Source organism: Lepidochelys olivacea, assembly GCF_965140295.1.
Source record: "Lepidochelys olivacea isolate rLepOli2 genome assembly, chromosome: 8".
NCBI lineage: Eukaryota > Metazoa > Chordata > Testudines > Cheloniidae > Lepidochelys > Lepidochelys olivacea.
The window spans coordinates 1,375,908-1,398,115 of record NC_140418.1 but is presented as its reverse complement, the minus strand read 5'-3'; the positions used below and the strand labels follow the sequence as shown (position 1 = coordinate 1,398,115).

At 68.2% G+C, this 22,208-nt stretch overlaps 1 protein-coding gene across 2 annotated transcripts in view; it reads left to right on the top strand.

Moving 5' to 3' along the window:
- The first annotated feature begins 7,674 nt into the window (after positions 1–7,674).
- The window catches only part of UNC5A (unc-5 netrin receptor A), a 71,704-nt gene continuing 57,170 nt past the window's right edge, over positions 7,675–22,208 (top strand). The window contains exon 1 of one of the 2 annotated variants that reach the window (XM_084635696.1): positions 7,675–7,914. In XM_084635696.1, the coding sequence (XP_084491822.1) occupies positions 7,845–7,914 (70 nt within the window). In that variant the 5' untranslated portion in view covers positions 7,675–7,844. The remainder of the gene's footprint in view (positions 7,915–22,208) is intronic. The other variant, XM_084635695.1, reaches the window with a different exon arrangement.

The window sequence follows — 22,208 nt, the reverse complement described above, 5'->3', positions numbered from 1 at the left end:
GCAGTGCCGGGGGGCGGACTGGGGTCAGAGGGGGGCTCAGCCACGGTGCTGCATGGCAAGTTCATGGCTAGTGTCACGGTCTTGCTCAGCCCAAGACCTAGGGGCCCCCTGGGCCGGTGGAGTAGAGGGGGCAAAGTGCCCAGGCGAAGAGCCAGCGCCGGCCTGTTAAGCCCAGGGAGCAGCCTGGGCACCTGGAAAGGGGCAGGGCTGGCGGCCGGGCAAGGGCCTACAGGGGAGGAACTGAGCCCTGCGCCATGAGGGCCAAAGCCCGGCCTGGGGGCTGCCCTGGGCTGGGGGGCATTCGTGGGTATTGAGGGCCCATGGCTGGTGCTTCTGAGGGGCAGGAGCCCCCGCACCATCCTGCCCAGAGGGAATGCTACCCAGGCCCTTCTCCCCCGGCTCAGCCCCCGGCCCCCGCGGTCCCTGCCTCACTGAGCTGTTCTCCGGTTCCTTGCCTCCAGCCCAGGCAGAGCGGCCCCAGCCGGGTGTGCCCAGTGCTGGCGGGAGCCTGGCAGTGCCCGCGGGGCCATGCGCCAGCTGCTGCAGGAGTGGAGCCAGCTCCCCCACCCCCGCGGCTCCACAGCAAGAGGGAGAGGGAGCGAAATTGAAAGTGATCTCCCCAATCTGTATTAATTAGGCTCTATTAACTCGTCAGCGCGCCGGCCACGCCATGGGCCACTTCCCGGTGAAGGCACCTGCCAGCGTGGGGCTGCAGGGCACAGCGAGCAGGGTGGGCACGATGCTGCACTGGCTGGGGGGATGCAACCCTTCAGAATGTGCCCCTGGCCCTGCCCAGGCCTGGCATTGCAGCGTGCAGGGGTTGGCAGCTCTTCCCGCCCCGCCCTGTGGGGCTGGCAGCCCACCACCCCCGGCTCCCCTCTCCCTCCCATCAGGGACATGGAGCTTGGGGCTGGGGGAAAAGCTGGGGGCCGTGAGGGTGAGCAGCCAGTAAGCCTGGCACGGAGGTTTGAGGGGCAGGAGCTGCTCCCTAGGGCTGCAGGGTGGGACTGGGCAGAGCCTGGCATGGGGACTGTGTGGGGTACAGAAGCTGCTCTTTTGGGGCTGTGGGATAGTGCTGGTCAGAACCTGGCATGGGGCGTGTAGACCATGGTGCATGAGGGGCCGCTTGGCCCTTTCTGCCCACGTGGGCATTGGCGCTTGGCAGGGGTGGAGAGGGACCTGCCCAGACTGCGGGGCACGGGCCCCCACTCCAGCTGTCTCCGCCCCACCTGGACTAGAGGGTGCCCTGCCAATGGCCCGTGCCTTGAGGGGGGGTGATTCCCCCTTCCCTCCCTCCCAGCAACTGCACTTGGAGCCCTTGTGCCCAGGCTGAGCCAGACCCGGGCACCACCCATCCCTGTGGTGCTCTGTTCTCAGGGAGCCGGGGGCCCGTCTGCTCTCCATCCCCTCCCCGCGCCCGAGGGGCCCCAGCCCGGTGCCGCCACGCTGCCTGGCAAACAGCAAACGCTCCCTAGGCGCCAGCTCCATCTGCATCCCTGAGCGCCTGGTGGGGGCTGGGCAGTGCCGCCGAGGGGAGGGGAGAGCACCACAGGGAGTCAGCCAGCCCCCTAGAGAGGAAAGGCCCCATGTCCCCTTCCCTGCCCCCCTGAGCCAGCCTGCAACTGCCTTGGGGCCCGTTCAGAGCCAGCGCACCCTAGGAGGGAAAAGCCCGTTCCCGTTCCCCACCCCCTGAGCCAGCCAGCCCCCCGGTGGTTCTGGTACCGAGGGCGGACTGGCCTCGCTGTGCGGTTCGGCTCAGCAGGAGGGGCTGGAGCGGGGGCACGCTGGGGGCAGGGTCCTCGCCGCCCGGCGGGCTCTGCGGGCAGGGGCAGGGCGGTGGCCTGGCTCGGAGGGACAGGAAGGTCCTAGGGACGCTGTGCCTGGTACCAGCCCAGTGGCTGGTATGCCTCTCAGAGCGGGGGCTTTGCAGGGGCCAGCAGCATCCCAGCTCCCCCGCCCGGTGCCAGGCCAGCGGGTGGGTTCTTGCTGGTATTGGAATCGCAGCAGCAGAAGCTGGGGCTGGAACCTGTCCCTGGAGGAGAGAAAATAACAACAGCGCAGGGAGCAGATGGAGTGTGCAAAGCACCGGCCCCTCGCACCAGCCTTGCTTTGCAGGGCCCTGCCAGCTCCCAGGGCACATGCGTGTGCAGGGCTGAGTGTACGCAGGGCCATGTGCTCTTTCCATCAGGGCTGGGGCCATGGCAGGGGGTTGCGGCCACCTCCCACCGGGCTCTCTCTGGGCTGGGAGGAAATGGGATGTGGATTCGAAGAGGCTTCACCCCACCCCACCCCCTGGCTTTGCTCATAGGAGCCAGGCGTGCCCCCCAAGGGGCGGGGCCCTGAACGGGATGTACGGGCACCAGGACCCAATGGGGAGTGAGCGGTCTGGGGAAGCAGGACCATCCCGCCCCCCCCCCGGGCGCCCCCATTCTCTCACTAGGGCAGCTCCGTGGGCAGGGAGCAGGAAGGGAGGGGGCCCCGGGCCAGGTCCCCCTTTGTCACTAAAGCCAAGCAGGAGGGAAGCAAGCCTGGGGGAGGGGCCCTGAGAGAGCGGGAGCCGAGCAGGCTCACTGGGGCGCAAGGCCCCCAAAATGCTCCTGCAGATGAGTGCGGGTTCGGGTGTGAGCACCTGTGTAACCCGGCACCCATGTGGGCTGCTTGTGGGGCCTAGCCATGTGCGTGTACGTGTGTGCGGGTGCGCACAGGCGTGCCCACATGTTCACACTCGTGTGTGCACATGCCCCTGTGCTTACGCCTGCCTGCACCCGGACCTGCCAGGCCACCCGCCGCCAGGTCTGTCCTGGCCTCTCCAGGAATCAAAGATCACGTTGTGTGATGGAACCTCCAGGAATACGGCCAACCCAAACTGGCAGCCTGAGTGTGTGTGCGGGCGAGCGGGCGCCTGCTGCCAGCCGTGAGCACGCTCGAGCAGCCTCCTGTCTGTGCCACGTGGGCGCTGGGGAGCTGAGCTTCCCCCGAGCAGCCGGGACGAGTCTCGCGAGCCCCCCCAAACCCTGAACAGCCGGGGCCACACCTGCCAGCCCCCCCAAACAGCTGGGGCCATGCCTGCCAACCCCCTCCCCCAAACCCCGAACAGCTGGGCCCACACCTGCTAGCCCCCGAAACCCCGAACAGCTGGGCCCATGCCTGCCAGCCCCTCCCACAACACTTTGATGTGGCTCCATCTCAAAGGCTGCTCTCCTAGAGCCAGGTCCCTCAGCTCCTGCCCACCCCAGGAGCCCCTGCAAGGGGCAGAGGGGCTCAGCGGCCTGTCACCCTGGCATCCCAGCTCCTGAATCCCAGCCGGGCACACCTGGCGCGCTGCCCACAGGGACCAGGCAGCCACCCCTGGGCCTGAGGGCCCTGTGCAGCTTTCCTATGCCTGCGCATCCCCGGGGGCTGGCGAGGGGGCACTGCAGGGCCAGGGCAAAGGCGAACTCTGCCGGAGGGGGGACTGGGGAGGGTAGAGCCCCACGGTGCGGGGGGCTCTGGGTCACTTCCTCTGAGGGAAGGTGGGTCCGTTGGGGTTGGGCGACATCTCATGTTTGCTGCCTGGTCTCCAGCCCTTGGCTGGCCCTTTCTATCCAGGCTAGATGCAGAGGGAGTGAGCCGGGGGCCAGGGCCAGGCTGGCTGGGCCAGGCACCCCTGCCCCTTGCTGTGTGGACGCCCAGGCCTGGCGCCCCTGGACACAGGCTCTCGGTGGCTCCTCCATCAGACTCCTCACCGGTGAGCTCACTGGTGTCTCCACAGCAACCCCGGTGAGCTCATGCACGGCGCTGGTGACTTCAGCAGGAGCAGATGGATCTGAGAGGAGCAAAAACATCCTGTTTTTGTGAAAATGCTGACAAGTAAGGCTGGGAACCCGCAGGGGATATGGGGGTGCCAGCCTGGTGGCACTGGGCGCTGCTGCCCACACAGGGACCGGAGACTGAACTGCCCCCCATTCTCAGCGATGCCCTGGCCTCCAGTGCAGGGCCAGGGCTTTGCAGCAGGAGTGGCTGTGATCCTGGGGTTCCTGGGGGTGTGGGGCAGTGGGAGGGCGCTGCCCAGGGGTCGCAGCTCCAGTCCAGGATCCAGCGCCCAGCCCCACCACCGCCCGGCACCTCATTTGCTTTCGAGGGCTCGTGGCAGCCGAGACGCCAGCTGGTTCCATGGGTTTTCAATCAGATCCCGATTTTATTCCAATCAGATACAAACAGCCTGCCCGGCTCCCACAGCACCCCAGGACCCGGGCTCTCTGCAGCCGGCACCGCCCTCGCTCTGCTGCAGGCAGCGTCCCGGCGGCTCCAGCGAGGGCCAGAGGGCAAGGGGGACGTACTGGCCCCCGCCCGCTGCCCCTGCGATGCGGCTGGAGCAGGGCCGGCGTGTCTCTCACCGGCGCTGGGAAGCACGGGCCCCGCTGCAGGGCAGACGTACCCTGGGGGGAACATGGGAGGTCCCTCTGCAGCTGGGATTTTCCCCGCTCTCCTGGGAGCTGGGCTGGGCCATGCCGTGGCCTCCCCACCAGACGCCATGTTGCCAGCCCTGGCAGCGTCTCCCTGACAGGTGTTGGGAGCAGAGGTGGGAGCAGGCCTCGCGCTCACGCTCCCTGCCCTGGCTGGGAGCCTGGGCCCAGGCCCCGTCTGGGAGGGGGCCCCGAGGGTGGTGGGCCAGGCTGCCCGGGCTGGGCCTGCTCCGGCTCCTGGGCCTGCCACCAGGATCAGAGCCAGGCCAGCGGCCGAAGGCTGGCGCAGCCGGAGCCCGGGCCCAGCTGTGCATGGAGGGGGCTGCACAGGGCCTGTCTCTGGGGGCTCAGTGGGGCAGCTGCATTGCCCCGGCGGGAGGCCGGGGGGCCTGGGGAGAGGGAGGGAGGCAGCACCGCAGCTGGCCTCGCCCAGGAGAGCAGAGTTGACTTCTCCCACTTCAGCTCTTCAAGGCAGCAGAGCAGCTCGTTAATTGTTCATCCCCTGGCGCCACTAATGAAATTAACTCTGCCCAGCGCACAGCAGGCTCCGCTGGTCGCACGCCACAGCCCCGCCCCTCCCCCACAGTGCCCTCCCACATGCCCCCTTTCCTACCCCGCAGTGCCCCTCCCCTCCCTCACAGTGGCCCCCCACATGTCCCCCTCCTACCCCGCAGTACCCCTTCCTGCTCCCACTTCACCCACCCCCCCATGCTCCCTCTCCCACCCTGCAGTGCCCCTCCCCTCCCCCACAGTGCCCCCACCACGTGCCCCCTCCTACCCCGGCAGAGCTGGGGTGCAGGGTGAGGGGCGGGCACAGCACCTGCCGGCCGTTTGCTGGTTCTGGCTGTTTACAGTCTTTGCCTTCCGGAGCGCCACCCACTTCTCCTCTTGCTGGGGACTCTGGGGACCTGCCAGAGGGGCCCAAGTGCTGGGCCGGGAGGGGGCTGAGGCTAGGGAGGGGCCACGCCCAGTTGTGGGGAGCGGAGGGGCCATTCCCCAGCTTCACCCTCGGTGGCTGCGGCTGGACTGCGGGGGGGGCGCCCTTGTTCCTGCTGCCCAGGGCCAGTGCAGCGCTCGGGCTCCCTGCCTGCCTGCCCGCCACCCCTCCTGGGGTTGGGAGACGCTCCTCCCCGTGGGCGATGGCATCCCTGGGGCGGAGCCGCCCACTGGGCCTGCCCATGCCCAGAGCTGAGTGTGAGGGGTGGAGAGGGGAGCCTGGCTGCAACGCTGGCAGCATCGTGGCCGGCAGGTGTCCAGGGAAGTGCCCCCACCTCCTAGAAAGAAACAGCCCCCAATCTTCTCCTGTGTCAGATGCCTGGGGGGTGTTGGCCCGTGACCTGGGACCCCAGCAGAGAATGTACTCCAGCCCAGCGCTGCCCAAACGCCTGAACCCAGCCATTAGCCATCTCGCAGCTCAGGCTGGAGCTGGCAGCCAGAGGCTCCCCGCAAGCCAATGCCAGGGCGCAGGGGTCCCATCCCAGCCGGCGCTAGCCCTGTGCAAGGCACAGCCGTGGGGAGCCATGCGTGGGGCTGCACCCGCCCCCGGGAGACCAGCCCAGGGCTCAGCACCCGCCCCAGGGAGCAGCGAGCTGAGATGGTGCCCACCTGCCTTGGCCTGCACTGTCCCAGTTCTGGTGCGTCCCTTCCCATGCGGGGAGGGGCCCTGCTGCCCCCCATCAGTGACGCGTGCAAGGCAGCGCAGGTCAGCGTGCTCTGGGACACCGGGCCAGGAAATGCGGGTTTCTATGGAAACCCCGACTCGGCCTGGCATCGGTGCTGCCCGACGGCGTGCCGTGCAGCCGGGCGAAGGGGCAGTCTGCGGGGGGCAGGAGAGGGGAGCGCGGGGAGCGGGAGTGCGGTTCCCTTCCCCACAATGGCCCAGTTTCCATGACATTTAAAGTGCAACACGCCGGCTGCAGCATTTCCTCTTTACCGCTGCTCCAGCAGGGCAGAGGGAGGCGCCCGCCGGAGGCCGGTTCCCTGCCCAGCTGCCCGGCTCAGGCCTGCTCCACGGGAGAGCTGCAGCAGGGTCCTTCCCTGCCGGGGCTGCGCACGGCTGGGCCCAGGGGGCTGTGCACTCAGCCATCACTGCCCAGTGTGGCCTGGCTGGGGGCCAAGAGGTGTCCCTGGGGGCTCTCAGAGCAGCAGCACCTGCAGCCCAAAGGCCAGAGTCCAGGGAGAGAAGAGCCCCCAGCCAAGGCCTGCAGCCCAGGGGAAGGGTGTACTTGGGTGGGGGGGTCTGTGTGTGTGTGCAGCCTCGGGGGGGGGCTCTACAGGTGGCATGGGGGTCTCTGCACCCATCTGTGAGCGCCCCCCGTTGGACCCCATCATTGCCTGTGTCGTTAGCCATGGATAGCAGCACATGGGCGCCCGGTGCGTTTATTATCAGGCTCCCCCCCACCCCCCGGCATGTGTCTGGGGTGCCCAGGCTGCTCCCTGGCATGGGTGATTGGCAGCCTCTGCTCTAGAGAAGCCCAGCCCTGGAGCCGGACCGAGACCCGATGGCCGGGGTCGAGGGGAGGGCCCGGGCGGGCAGCTCCAGCTTCATCGCTCCCAGGCCGGAGAAGTCAGCTCCATGGCCCCAGGCTTCCTCCCTGCCTGGACTGGCTGGGGCACAGAGCCGATCCCAGTGCGACTCCCCACTGCAGGTCTCTGCTGTCCCTCTGAGTCCGACGGCCTGGCCCAGGATGGGAGCCAGGTGCTGGAGCTCAGACCTTGCTCTGACATTGACTTGCTCTATGACCCTGGGATCACTTGCCCTTAACTGCCTCAGTTTCCCCACCTTCACAATGGGTGCAATGGGCCTGACAGCCCACCTGGGCAGCCAGGAAGGGGTGTCTGTGAAACGGGAGATGGCTCGTACCTGGTACTGGGAATGAGTGTGGATGGGCCCAGTGCCCTGATCCAGACAGAACCGAGCAGGAGGTGGGGTCGGGACGGTTGTCCAGATCTGGGCGGTACCGGGGGGATGGGCTTGCCCCGATCCAGGCAGTACTGGGGGGGGGAAGATGGGCTGGTTGCCCTGATCTTGTCGATATGGGGGGCGGATTCCCCGATTTGGGCTGTCCTGGGGTGTCTAGGCCGGTTGCCCCGATTTGGGCCTACCGCGGGGGTCGGTTTCCCCGATCTGGGCGGTACGGGGGGACGGGCCGGTTTCCCGGCCTGGGGGGGGCTCGCCCCGCACCAGCTGTTGCTCGCTGCGCTCCGCTCCGCGGCGGATCCAGTCCGCGTTTTGCAGCCCTGCCGGGCTCGCCCCCTCCGCAGCGCCGGCACCGGGCTGGGCCAGTCGCTCCCCGGCAGCTGCGGGCTCGGGACCCGCCGCCCGCTCCCCGCGAGCCCGGCCATGGGCTGCCGCGCGCCGCGAGCCCCGCGCCGGCTGGGGCGCTGAGCGGGGCGGGGATGGCCGCGGCCGCTGCGCTCTGGCGGGTCCTGCTGGCCGGATCCCTGCTCGCCGCCCGCCCGCCCGCCGGTGAGTGGGGCCGGGGGGGGTCGGGGGGGCCGGGCACGGACCCCACCTGTGCAGCCCCCGCATCGGAGAGCGCAGCCCCCGGCCAGCCCTGCGCCCCCCCCATCGCGCAGCCCCCGGCCAGCCCTGCGCCCCCCCCCCCCGCACCGCGCAGCCCCCGGCCAGCCCTCCGCCCCCCCCGCACCGCGCAGCACCCGGCCAGCCCTGCGCCCCCCCCCCGCACCGCGCAGCCCCCGGCCAGCCCTGCGCCCCCCCCCCGCACCGCGCAGCCCCCGGCCAGCCCTGCGCCCCCCCCCCCGCACCGCGCAGCCCCCGGCCAGCCCTGCGCCCCCCCCCGCACCGCGCAGCCCCCGGCCAGCCCTGCGCCCCCCCCCGCACCGCGCAGCCCCCGGCCAGCCCTGCGCCCCCCCCCGCACCGCGCAGCCCCCGGCCAGCCCTGCGCCCCCCCCGCACCGCGCAGCCCCCGGCCAGCCCTCCGCCCTCCCCGCCACCGCGCAGCCCCCGGCCAGCCCTGCGCCCCCCCCGCCACCGCGCAGCCCCCGGCCAGCCCTGCGCCCCCCCCGCCACCGCGCAGCCCCCGGCCAGCCCTGCGCCCCCCCCGCCACCGCGCAGCCCCCGGCCAGCCCTGCGCCCTCCCCGCCACCGCGCAGCCCCCGGCCAGCCCTGCGCCCTCCCCGCCACCGCGCAGCCCCCGGCCAGCCCTCCGCCCCCCCCGCCACCGCGCAGCCCCCGGCCAGCCCTCCGCCCCCCCCGCCACCGCGCAGCCCCCGGCCAGCCCTGCGCCCCCCCCGCCACCGCGCAGCCCCCGGCCAGCCCTGCGCCCCCCCCGCCACCGCGCAGCCCCCGGCCAGCCCTGCGCCCCCCCCGCCACCGCGCAGCCCCCGGCCAGCCCTGCGCCCCCCCCGCCACCGCGCAGCCCCCGGTCAGCTCTGCGCGCCCCCCCGCCACAGCGCAGCCCCCGGTCAGCTCTGCGCGCCCCCCCGCCACAGCGCAGCCCCCGGTCAGCTCTGCGCGCCCCCCCCCACCGCGCAGCCCCCGGTCAGCTCTGCGCGCCCCCCCCCACCGCGCAGCTCCGGGCCAGCTCTGCGCGCCCCCCCCCACCGCGTAGCTCCGGGCCAGCCCTGCGCGCCCCCCCCACCGCACAGCCCCCGCCCAGCCCTGCGCGCCCCCCCCCACCGCGCAGCCCCCGGCCAGCCCTGCGCGCCCCCCCCCACCGCGCAGCCCCCGGCCAGCCCTGCGCCCCCCCCCCGCGCCGCGCAGCCCCCGGCCAGCCCTGCGCCCCCCCCCCCGCGCCGCGCAGCCCCCGGCCAGCCCTGCGCCCCCCCCCCCGCGCCGCGCAGCCCCCGGCCAGCCCTGCGCCCCCCCCCCCCGCGCCGCGCAGCCCCCGGCCAGCCCTGCGCCCCCCCCCCCCGCGCCGCGCAGCCCCCGGCCAGCCCTGCGCCCCCCCCCCCCGCGCCGCGCAGCCCCCGGCCAGCCCTGCGCCCCCCCCCCCGCGCCGCGCAGCCCCCGGCCAGCCCTGCGCCCCCCCCCCCGCGCCGCGCAGCCCCCGGCCAGCCCTGCGCCCCCCCCCGCGCCGCGCAGCCCCCGGCCAGCTCTGCGCCCCCCCCCCCGCGCCGCGCAGCCCCCGGCCAGCTCTGCGCCCCCCCCCCGCGCCGCGCAGCCCCCGGCCAGCTCTGCGCCCCCCCCCCGCGCCGCGCAGCCCCCGGCCAGCTCTGCGCCCCCCCCCCGCGCCGCGCAGCCCCCGGCCAGCTCTGCGCCCCCCCCCCGCGCCGCGCAGCCCCCGGCCAGCTCTGCGCCCCCCCCCCACGCCGCACAGCCCCCGGCCAGCTCTGCGCCCCCCCCCGCGCCGCGCAGCCCCCGGCCAGCTCTGCGCCCCCCCACACGCCGCGCAGCCCCCGGCCAGCTCTGCGCCCCCCCCCCCGCGCCGCGCAGCTCCCGGCCAACTCTACACCCTCCCTCGCCAGGTCTTTCTCCCCCCCGCCACCCTCCCAGCCAGCTGTGTGCGCCCCCCCTGCGAAGCCCCCCGTCAGCTCTGCGCACCCCCTCCCCTCACTGCAGCCCCCCCAGCCAGCTCCACTTGTGCGCCCCCCACAGTCACCGGCCATCCAGGGGCTCTGGACTCTCCCTGGGGCCGCGCGGGTTGGCAGTTGCTCCCCTGTTTCTGGTCAGTTGTGGTGCCCGGTTCTGGGTCGGGCACAAGCTGTTCGTGTCCTTAGACGCCGCAGCCTGCAGCTCTGCCCGTGGCTGGCGCAGGGCAACAGGAGCCCGTTCCCTGAGAACCCGGTGCCATGTGCCTGCCTGCGCCCTGCCAGGGCCCCAGTCCGCTGGCACTGGGTCCGTGGAGCAGTGGGTCTGCGGGGTCGCCCCCCGGGGGCTGGGCTAGGATCCCGGCTGGCGCTGCTGCTGGCATGGGGGTGCAGGGCCCTGGCTGGGGGGGGTGTCCTGCGGGGTCCCACGTCTGGGGGCGCCAGTGGGTAGCTGAACCCGGGGGCTGCTGGCCCCACACCTGAGACTGGCTCTGGCTGGGCACAGAGGAGGGGCACTGATGCTGTTTGACTTGGAGGCTTTGCCCTGGCCCCCACGGCGGGTCCCTCGGCCCCCGAGCCCCGTGGGGTAGGGCAGGCTCAGCTCCTGGGAGGTCACGGGGCCTGTGGCGCAGCAGAACCCCCATCTCTGGAGCCCCAGACCCCCATGCAGGGCCCCACACCTCTGAGCCAACGGTGACATTCCCACGGCAGAGCCCTCCGGCCCAGCTCCCCCGGCACATGGCCCAGCCCCTCGCCTGCTCTGCCCCATCGCTGGGCCTGTCCCCTGCCCAGCGAGAGCGATGGCACAAGGCCCCCGGCTCGCAGCCTCCAGCGCCCTGCGCTGGCAGGACCCAGGGAGCTGAGCCCCATCCAGCCGCCTTCCTGTTCCTCAGCAGCCATGGCTCACCCAGGCTCCTGGAACCGCTTGGACCCCTGCTATCCCGGCCCTGGGCTCCCCCCACTGCTGCCCCTCACTCCCGACCCGCAGCCCCTGCTATCCCGGCCCTGGGCTCCCCCCACTGCTCCGCTGGTGCCCCTCACTCCCGACCCGCAGCCCCTGCTATCCCGGCCCTGGGCTCCCCCCACTGCTCCGCTGGTGCCCCTCACTCCCGACCCGCAGCCCCTGCTATCCCGGCCCTGGGCTCCCCCCACTGCTGCCCCTCACTCCCGACCCGCAGCCCCTGCTATCCCGGCCCTGGGCTGTCCACACCCCCGTACATGCACACGCATGGGGTCGTTGGGCCGGGGTCCGTGTCACCGGCGGCTGCCGGGGCGCACCTTGCAGTGCAGAGCCCGGTGTGCGTGGGCAGCAGGATCTGGGCAGGGAAGGGGCCCCGGGCTGGGTCCTAGCAGCCCACACCTGGCAGCTGCAGACAAAGGTCTGAGCTGCCTGTGTCTGGCAGCTGCGCCTTCCTTCCCATTGCGAGCTCCGGGTGGGCGCACCCCTTGGGCAGGTCCCGCAGGCAGGGGCCGTTCTCCCTCTGCCTGTCCACTGGCAGCCAGGCTGGGTGAGGGGACAGGGTTGCGCCAGGACCCCAAGTGGCTGCTGCCCTGTGCCTGGGGGGAAGGGATCTGACCCTGGGCCCTTCTGAACCCTGCAGGTGCCCCATCCTCCCCAGGTCCACCGCCGGGGGGGAGCCTGCCCATGGCAACCCTGACACCTAGAGCGGGTGCTGCGGAGCAGGGCCCTTTCCCTTCTCTCCGGAGCCATGGCCAGGGCGATCCCCCAGTTTCTCTACCGCAGCTGGCCCCAGTGGGGATGCTGGAGCCCCAGGTGCAGGTGGGCATTGCTGGGGCACCCTGGAGCCCAGTGTGGGGTGATGGCAGCAGGGCACCCTGGGGGCATTGGCATCTGGAGCTGGGCAGGGGGCCGGGGAGCTGGGGCTCGCACCCAGCGGTGGGGGAGTCTCAAGCGTGGGGCCTCCGAAATCCCCTCACTCATCCTCGGGGGGCGGAGATGGCCCTGGGAATGGAGGTTGCAGATGCCTTTGCTTGGCCTGTTCTGGTTCTGCCCAGGTCTGTGTGGTGAGCGGGTCCCTGGCTGCTCACTCTGCTGGGTGCGACTGACCCGTTCACCTGCCTGGCGCTGAGCTGGAGGCCGCGGCTCCGCTCCGTGCTCCGGCTCTGCAGCCCCTGGCCTACCGGCCTGCAGCAAGGGAGGAGCCGGTGCAGCCAGAAGCCCAGCCCAAGAGCGGCAGCTGGGTGTAAGGATTCCCTTGCTGCTTGGCTGCACTGCAGGTGGGCTTGGCGCGGGGCGTGCTCGGGTTGAGTTTTCCCCACCCTGGGCGCCGTACCGGCATTGATCTAACTTAAGTGTCATCCAGGCCTCAGGCAGGGCCCTGGCACCTGGCAAACGGTGCACCTGAGCCTGGCACCTGGCACACGGCCCTCCGTTCTCCCAGCCCCTCGGCCAGGGGGAAACTGAGGCACTGACCAGCCTTGCCAAGGCCACCCAGTGAGTCAATGGTGTGACAGAGTGGGGACTGAGTGGGGCGGATTGACCTAGGAATGTCGTCTGGTTTTACTGGGACTGTCTGCATGGGCGATGGGAGACCAGGAAGTGACTTTACTTGAGGAACTATACCTGAGCCAGGAGGGGGGTTGGGGCCAGGTGACACCTTTGCCCAGGAAACTGGAAAAAGGCTGGAGGAGGAGCTGAGGGGAGGGGGAGAGAGATGGCTGGAGGGGGTTGTTTTCAGTTTGGGCTGGCTGGTGAAACGCAGGGACCCCCAAGCTCCCTGCCCCCCACAAGGACTTGACTGAGGGGTCCTCATTGTACCCACAAGCTCTGTTTGGGACTGTGTTCCTGTCGTCCAATAAACCTTCCATTTTACTGGCTGGCTGAGAGTCCCGGGGAATCCCAGGAAGAGGGGTGCAGGGCCCGGACTCTCCCACACTCTGTGACAAACGGGAACAGAACCCAGGAGTCCTGGCTCCTAGAGCCCTTCGCAGCCCTTCCAGGCAAAGCTCCTTGATGGCACCCACAGGAGGCTGCAGGCTGGCCTAGCTGGCACGGCCCCAGAGCACGCTTAGCCGAACGGCCAGCCTGGCTCAGGCCTGCCCGCCGACAGCGGGCGGTGCCAGGTGCTTCCGAGGGAATGAGCAGACCAGGCCAATGCGAGTGATCCGTCCCTGGCACCCAGCCCCGGCTGCTGGCGGTCGGGCCACCCGGAGCATGTTCGCCCCTCGGAGCAGGCGCTGATCTCTGCACTGCTGTGGGGCTCTGGGCAGGGCTGGGGCGGGCGGTGACTGGTTACAGGCTTGGAGGGGGGCAGCCCACGGCGAGCTGGGGATCAGGCCTGGAGGTGGGAGTGGAGTCTGGCTCCCCATGGCAGCTCCTGGGTCTGGGGGGGGCCTGTGGGCACTTCCAAGTTGGCTGCTGGGGAAGGGGCCAGGGCTGGGATTAGGATGGGGGAAAAGCAGCAGCCCCCGGCCTCCGCCTGCCCATCCCCAGCGCTCTGCCTGTCTGCACCGTCCAGGACTCCAGAGCCAGGGCGCTGCCCACTGACCATCCTGCTTCCTGGGCCCTTGTGGCTCCACAGGCCCGGCCTGCCAGGCACTCGGGTCCCAGCGCCCGGGGCGTTACGCTCCCCTGCTGGGATGTGAGCCAAGCGCTGATGTGCCCCCCTCCAGCTGCCGGTGCCACCTGAGTGGCTGCCGGTGCCTTGCAAAGGTGGCCTCTTGCAGGGGGTCTCCAGGCCCCCCCGGGTGTGGTCCTGGGGCAGACACCGCCCTGCAGAAGCTGAGCTGTCCTGGAGGTGCCAGGGGCGCTCAGATCCCAGGAGATCTTTCAGTGACTCTCAGTTCAGGTGCTCTGCGGGGCGCAGGCTGGGCAGGCTCCAGGGCACTGGGGCAGGCTCCAGGGCACTGGGGCAGGCTCCAGGGCACGGGTGGCTCCCATGGGCTAGTCTTACGCCGACTTGCAGAGCAGGGCGGGGTGGCCTTGGGGCCGAGCCGGCCCTGTGGCAGGTGATTGCTGCTGCCCGGCAGCGTGGCTCTCGCCAGGTGGGGGAAGGTGCTGCGCCAGTCTGTCGGTGCACGGTAGACACAGGCTGCCCAAGGGCTGTTTGTTCTGGCTCTGTGCCACGTGGAGCTGGCTCTGAATCAAACCTCCCGGAGCCTGACAGGTGCTTGCGGGGGTTTAGGGGGGGTCTGGGCTCTGGTAACTGCCTTAGCCGCTCCCAGGGCCAGGGCTGCTCTGGGCACAGCCACTTCCGCCCCGTGCCCAGTCCGGTGGCTCCTTGGTGCCGCTGTCCGGGGAGCGGGCTTGGTTCCGATCCTGGCTGCTCGGTCTGTCTGACGCCTCCTGTCGCCCCTTTACTCAGCCCCCATCCACTGGGGTCCAGCCAGGCCCTTCGCCCCATATGGGGATCGGTGCCTGCCCCCCCCAGCCACCCAGAGCGGAGCCACCCGCCTGCCTCTGGGCTCGGCGCTGGGGGCCCCGCAGCTGGGAGGCGAGAGCTCCCCACTGAGCTGCAGATCCAGCGGGGAGCCTTTGAGGTGCTAAGTCCTGTCTCTGTCTGAGCTTCAGTCGCCCCTGGGTCCCTGGCTGCCAGCGGCTGGGCCTGGCGCAGCGGGAGGCGGACGTGGGCTGGTGTCTCCTGCTGGGCTGAGGCGTTGGGCCATCCGACGGGCGTGGTGCTGGCTGGGGTCCCTGCCGCTCTCTGCGGGTCCGTCAGAGCCCTGGGGCATGGGATCGGGGGTGTGGCCAAGGGGGCGGTGGGGCAGGAATGCGGGTGAAGGGGAGTGGGTAGTGAGGGGGGAGGGGCCCTGCGCTCTCCCCTCCCCTCTTCTCCCTGAGCCCTGCTGGGCCCTTGCCGAGGATGCTGTTAACAGGTGCCTCCCCCCACCCCGAGGTGGCTGCATTTTGGTGGCAGGGCGCTGGTGCTGCCCGGGTGGCTCCATGGCTCCCTGTGAGAGCAGCTCCTGCTGCCCCGAGGCACGCTGGGAGGGGCCAGCCCCCTGCACCGCCCCATCTGCCCCCTCTGGGTGTCAACAGCAAAGGGGAAGGGGGGGCTCAGTGCAGGTGCTGTCACTCTGCATGGCCCAGCTCGGGTCAGCACAATGGCACATGGCCCCGTCCGCGGCCAGGCCCCCAGCTTATCTGGGGCCCCCGCTGGGGCAGCTGTGCGGGGGAGGGGCAGCTGTGAGGGTGGGGGCAGTTTTGTTTCTTCCTTTTGTCCTTTAAAGTAGAACTCCAGGAAATCCCCCCCAGGGCTTTGGGGGCCTGGCGCCCGCCCCGCCTGGGTGGTGGCAGGCTCCCCCGGTGCCCTTCTCTGGCGGGGTGAGGGGGAGCGGCCCAGGCGGGCTGCAGCCGGAGAGTGGTGGGCTCTGTGGTGTAGGCGCGAGGGGACGCTCCGAGGTGAGGCAGGGGGGTGAAAGCCCCGGGCTGCACCCTGCCCCCAGCAGTGCCCCAGCGCCAGGCCAGGGGCTCCAGGCTGGCCCCGCCGTGCAGGCTCTGTCCAGAGCCGAGATGGGCCCCAGCTCGCCAGGTAACCAGGGTCTGCCCCAGCCCTGGCTAGGCCACAGGCGTGATGTGCCCCCGTGCATTACGCGGGTGCCCGTGCAGCGTGGGGGAGCGTGGCGTGAGCGTGCTGGGCCACTCAGCTCCCAGTGGGGGGCCTGGGGGCTGCACAGCTCCCCGCCCCCACGCGCAGCCGGGGCCAGAGACGTCTCCTGGCTCGGGGCCGCTCAGCCCCCCTGCTCCTGCCTACCCCTTGCGAGTCAGCGCTGGGAGTGCGCAACATCCCCCCCTCTGGGCTGCTGTCCCCCAGCACCCTGCAGCCTCCGAGCTGGGCCCAGGGGTGTCCCGTGGCAGGGCGCTTCAGAGAGCGGCCCAAGGGCAGGTGCTGCGGCTGGGCACTGCGGCTGAGGGCGGGCAGGCAGTGCCCGGGGACAGTGGGCAGGAGCCACAGACACTGTCTGCCAGGCCCAGGGCTGGGGCTGGCTGTGCCCAGCAGAGTTGGATGCTGAGGGCTGCAGGCTGGGAGGGGGTGGGCCTGGCCCAGGGGCAGGAGCCCCCCCACCCCGTGGCATGAGGGAGTCATCCCCAGCCTGGCCAGCCCCAGCACAGAGGGCCTGAGGGGGTCCCCAGCTGGGCTGCCTGCCTGCCCCACGGGTCTCCTTGCGGCAGCTCCCACCGGCTCCCCTGCCCCAGGGCTCCTCCCCGCTCCACAGCCAAAGGCCCCGGGGCTCAGGGTGACCTTGAGGCTCCTGGCAGGAGTGAAGCCGACACAAGAGCATGATCTTCGCTGTGAGTTACAGGAGCCAGAGAATTCGCTCGGCTTCCCAAAGAGCCACAGCCGAGCGCCAGGCCTGGATCGCAGGGGCTGCGGGTCGGGACTGAGGGGCACCGGCTGTGCGAGGGGGGTGCCCTGCGCTGGGATCGCAGGGGCTGCGGGTCGGGACTGAGGGGCACCGGCTGTGCGAGGGGGGTGCCCTGCGCTGGGATCGCAGGGGCTGCGGGTCGGGACTGAGGGGCACCGGCTGTGCGAGGGGGGTGCCCTGCGCTGGGATCGCAGGGGCTGCGGGTCGGGACTGAGGGGCACCGGCTGTGCGAGGGGGGTGCCCTGCGCTGGGATCGCAGGGGCTGCGGGTCGGGACTGAGGGGCACCGGCTGTGCGAGGGGGGTGCCCTGCGCTGGGATCGGGACTGAGGGGCACCGGCTGTGCGAGGGGGGTGCCCTGCGCTGGGATCGGGACTGAGGGGCACCGGCTGTGCGAGGGGGGTGCCCTGCGCTGGGATCGCAGGGGCTGCGGGTCGGGACTGAGGGGCACCGGCTGTGCGAGGGGGGTGCCCTGCGCTGGGATCGGGACTGAGGGGCACCGGCTGTGCGAGGGGGGTGCCCTGCGCTGGGATCGCAGGGGCTGCGGGTCGGGACTGAGGGGCACCGGCTGTGCGAGGGGGGTGCCCTGTGCTGGGATCGCAGGGGCTGCGGGTCGGGACTGAGGGGCACCGGCTGTGCGAGGGGGGTGCCCTGCGCTGGGATCGGGACTGAGGGGCACCGGCTGTGTGAGGTTTCGGTCAGTATTCGTCTCTCTGCTCCCTGATGGGGGGAGGGGTTAGCTGGCTGCTCGCCAGGCAGATGAGGGGAGCCCCATGTGGCTGGGCCCAGGGGAGCTTTTGGGGGGGGATACCTGGGGGAGCCGGGGGGGCTGAGCTCTGAGGGGGGTGCAGCTGGTCGGCGTGTGGGGACCGGTGGGGGGCACAGAGCGGGGACTCGCTGGCAGGGAAGCCGGTGATGGTAATCAGACTGGGCAGTGGTTGGCAATTAGCAGGTGCAGCCTCCTGCTAATGACCCCGAGTCCATTAACGAGGCCTGGGTGGAGGTGGCTTGTGGGGGTCACAGTGGGGCTGGCAGCGAGTCTCCCGCCCCACAGTGACCATGGTTCAAAGCGTGCTGTGCCAACACTCTGGCCTGGTGCTGCCCAGCCGGGGGGCATGCAGGAGCCCCCCCTGCATTGCTCACGGCTTTGCTAGGAGCTGTTAGCCAAAGCTGCCTGGTGCCCAGAGGGGGAGCCCCCCCGGCTCTCCCCTCAGAGCCCCCGGCTCCAGCTCGGTGCCCCTGGCAAGCCAGTGCCTGAGGAGGGTCCTGCTCTGCCCCTCAACGCCCCCATTGTCGCCGTTTTCAGGTTGTGGGGCCCAGGGCCCCACTGGAGCCGGCCCTGGGAGCACCCGGGCCCAGACGCGCTGGGGGCTCAGGACTGGCCTGACCCACGGGCGCTGCTCCCTGGGCGACCCAGCACGCTACAGTGGGTGCTGGTCCAGCCCCCTGCGGAGACAGAGCCCTGCCGGCACATGCTAATTGGGTGTAATGGGGAGGCGTTATCAGCTGAAATACTTAATTAGAGCCGCTCCATTGTGATGCAAAACAACCGCGGAGAAATTCACTCCTCACAGTCCCTGACTGAATCAGCGCCCAGCTCCTGCGCTGGCTGCTCAGCCCCCTCCCGCCTCGCCCAGCAGGGGGCGCCCAACGACTCCACTTCTGCCGGCCCCAGCAGGGGCGCTGTGGGGAGCCGGACACCGGCTGGGGGTGCTGGCTCTGGGGGTGCTGTGGGGAGCTGAGGGTGCTGGCTCTGGGGGTGCTGTGGGGAGCGGGGGGTGCTGGCTCTGGGGGCGCTGTGGGGAGCGGGGGGTGTGACGAAGTGGGACAGTTCTTAATGTTTCCTCTGAATATTGTGGGGGTGCCTCAGTTTCCCCTATGCAGTTCTTAAGTATCTAGGGGGTGGGGTAAGGGTGTATGATCGTTGCAGAGCCCTAGAGGGCAGGTGTGTGCAGGGTTCTGGACACAGAGAATGGCCGACACCCTGTGTGTCCTGCAGACAGGCTGCTCACAGAAAGGAGACTTCCCCAGAGTTCTGACTGGCTTCATGGGGAGCAGTTCCAGAGCATCGCCCAGGGACTCCATGACAACTGGTGGCAGCGGTGGGATGTACTGCACCCCGTGGATGGCACTTCCTGCAGTAAGTGACTGGGGAGCAGTAAACCAAGGGGGATTGACGAGGATCAGACGTGCTGAAGGCTCAGAGAGGAGCAGTTTTGGGGGGCAGTTAACCCCTGGGAGTGTGTGACCAGAGAGAAGGACTTTTGCAGTAACAGGGTTCCCCTGGGGATTGCAGCGAGCGGTCCAAGGGGCGGAGGAGTCTGCAGCTCGACCCTGGCAAAGAGGTGGTGACCTCGAGAAGGGCTGGCACACGAGGGGTTCTCCCTGGAAACCGTGGGGAGCTGAGAGCACACAGGCCTGTGAGTCCACAACAACTTGGGAAGAGCGGAGTGACCGTCTCCTGAAGAAGGACATTGTAACCCTGTGCAGAAAGAGAGGGTTGAGCGTTGGAAAGTTCACCAAGGCACAGTTCATCCTGCAGCTGGAGGAGGATGACCGCTCTAAGGAACAGATTCCTGACCCCCAATGGGGCTATAGCAGGATCTGGGAGCAGCTGGAGTGGGAGCCAGGCATCCCCAAGACTCCTGTCCCCGACCAGACGGGGGTCTTCACGATCGGGTTCCCCATTGGGGGATCAGAGACGGACGGGATTGGAGCTGAGTCCGAGGGAGCAAGAGGACTGTGAGAGACAGCGAGAGCCCAAGAAAGAGCTGCAGAAGCTGCAGCAGCATGAACTGGCGGTGGTGGGGTGGAGAGGCCTAGGGGACCTCCCCGGGGTGAGTGGGGATAGACCCCGGGGGGCCAGTTCCACAGGGAACCTCGAGACTAAATTGCTGCCCCTGGTTAAGGGGGGGGGGGATGTGGATGCCACCTCACTGCCTTTGAGCAGGCTGGAGATTTGAACCAGGGGGACCCTGCGGAAGAGCCCCGGTGTCTAGCTCCCTTGCTGGGTCCCAAGGCCATAGACTCCGTCAGCCAGATGGGTGGGGAGGTGGACAGGCTCCCACTCCTGGTCCCAACCTATATGTCTGTGTGGAGTTTCCTGGGGCCAGGCCCCTCAGACCCCCAGTGGGAGCGGAAGGTGATGGTCAATGGGGAGACATTCCTGGGGTGGCAAGATCCTGGGACAAAGAGAACTGGTGTCAGGCCCTGGGTGGTGCAGCCTCAGAGGCTGAGGGGCTGTGTGAGCTGGGTGAGGGTCCCAGGGACGAAGTCCCTCGCCCTGCCTATGGCCCAGATCCCTGTGCAGACCCAGGAGGGGTCGGGCTGGCTGGCTGTTGGGGTTCTCCAGGATACCAGCTGCAAGACCCTGTTGTGGGGTGACTGTGTCTCTTTGGGACAGGATCCAGGCCCTGCTCCTGTAACTGCCGAGGGTTTGAATTTGAATCCAGGGAACCAATCGGCGGAGAGGGAAATGGTCAGTGAAAATGCAGATGACCTGGCTGGCAGCGGGGAGGAGCTGCTAGGCTCAGGCTACCTGCCTGCCTGGAACCAGACCCCTGGGGCTCCCCGCCCCCCTTGCACATCGGAGGGGGGGCTCATGCTGACTCTGATGCTGTGAGGAAAGCAGCGAGCTCGCTGCCTACCCCCACTGGGACAGCAAGGGCAGCGCTGAGCACAGTGGGAGCTGAGACCCCAGCTGAGTGGGGGGAGACACAGGCAGGGCAGGGGATCTGTGGGGAGTGGCAAGGTGCTTGGTAAGGAAAGTCTGGATGAGCCTAGGCAGCCTTGTGAGCTGATGGCTGTGTCTAGTCAGCAGGGTGGGAAGGCAAGGAGAGTGGAAGATGAGTGTCCCTGGACCTTACCTGGTACCTGGGTGGAGAATTGTGACAGGGAAGGAAACGTGCCTGTGTCTGTCGGGGGTATTGACTTGCCTGTGGAGGGAGCTACCCCGATCTCCAAGCAGTTGTCTGTGACCAGCCTTGTGTGCTGGGACAAGGGGAAAGAGGTCCCAAGCTGGGGTGTGGGAAAGGAGAAAGTGTGTCCGACTCTTCTTTGTCTGTGGAGCAGACAGAAGGGGCCTTTCAGCCTGTGACAGTTGAGGGGAGTGCAGTTGTCTCAGAGTTGGTTCTGGATTCAGCTAAAGCCCAGGAAGGGAAGGGCCCTAAGTTTGTGTCTGCTCGGGGGAATGGCCCGGTAACTAGGTCGCATCCAGTTAGTGTCTGTAAAATCCCAGAGCCCAGACAATTCTGGTGCTTGTATTTTGCCTGTTGCTCATGTGTTGTAGGGAAAGGGTGCAGCAACTCTCTCTAACCAGGGTGAGATCCTAGCCAGGGCACAAGGAGAGCATGGAGGTGATGTGATTGTGTTACCTACTGAGGGTGTGGAAACCTGCAGCAAGACGGAAAAGATTCCTGAACTTGTGTCAGAGTAACAGCCGTGTTAGTCTGTATCCGCAAAAAGAAAAGGAGGACTTGTGGCACCTTAGAGACTAACCAATTTATTTGAGCATGAGCTTTCATGAGCTACAGCTCACTTCACTTGTGTGTGGCAAAGGGAAGGAGAATGCTTCTCACCTTTTATCTAGGAAGTCTGTGAGTTTGCCTGAAAGGGGATTGTGTAGGAATCCGCCGGATGGGCCAGAGCTGATTCTGGATGTAAGGGAGACCCAGAAAGGGTCTGTTGTTGCTCAGCAAAGTGTTCCTCTAGAGCAAGCCCTAGGTGAAGAGGGTAAGAGCAGAATTTCCAGACTGCTGCGCTGGGCATCACAACATGGGGAGTAGATGGCCAGTCCTCTGTGGAGATAGAGGTGGTTAGGGACTATTTAGAAAAGCTGGACGTGCACAAGTCCATGGGGCCGGACGAGTTGCATCCGAGAGTGCTGAAGGAATTGGCGGCTGTGATTGCAGAGCCATTGGCCATTATCTTTGAAAACTCGTGGCGAACGGGGGAAGTCCCGGATGACTGGAAAAAGGCTAATGTAGTGCCAATCTTTAAAAAAGGGAAGAAGGAGGATCCTGGGAACTACAGGCCAGTCAGCCTCACCTCAGTCCCTGGAAAAATCATGGAGCAGGTCCTCAAAGAATCAATCCTGAAGCACTTACGTGAGAGGAAAGTGATCAGGAACAGTCAGCATGGATTCACCAAGGGAAGGTCATGCCTGACTAATCTAATCGCCTTTTATGATGAGATTACTGGTTCTCTGGATGAAGGGAAAGCAGTGGATGTATTGTTTCTTGACTTTAGCAAAGCTTTTGACACGGTCTCCCATAGTATTCTTGTCACCAAGTTAAGGAAGTATGGGCTGGATGAATGCACTATAAGGTGGGTAGAAAGCTGGCTAGATTGTCGGGCTCAACGGGTAGTGATCAATGGCTCCATGTCTAGTTGGCAGCCGGTGTCAAGTGGAGTGCCCCAAGGGTCGGTCCTGGGGCCGGTTTTGTTCAATATCTTCATAAATGATCTGGAGAATGGTGTGGATTGCACTCTCAGCAAATTTGTGGATGATACTAAACTGGGAGGAGTGGTAGATACGCTGGAGGGGAGGGATAGGATACAGAAGGACCTAGACAAATTGGAAGATTGGGCCAAAAGAAATCTGATGACGTTCAATAAGGATAAGTGCAGGGTCCTGCACTTAGGATGGAAGAATCCAATGCACCGCTACAGACTAGGGACCGAATGGCTAGGCAGCAGTTCTGCGGAAAAGGACCTAGGGGTGACAGTGGACAAGAAGCTGGATATGAGTCAGCAGTGTGCCCTTGTTGCCAAGAAGGTCAATGGCATTTTGGGATGTATAAGTAGGGGCACAGCGAGCAGATCGAGGGATGTGATCGTTCCCCTCTATTCGACATTGGTGAGGCCTCATCTGGAGTACTGTGTCCAGTTTTGGGCCTCACACTACAAGAAAGATGTGGATAAACTGGAGAGAGTCCAGTGAAGGG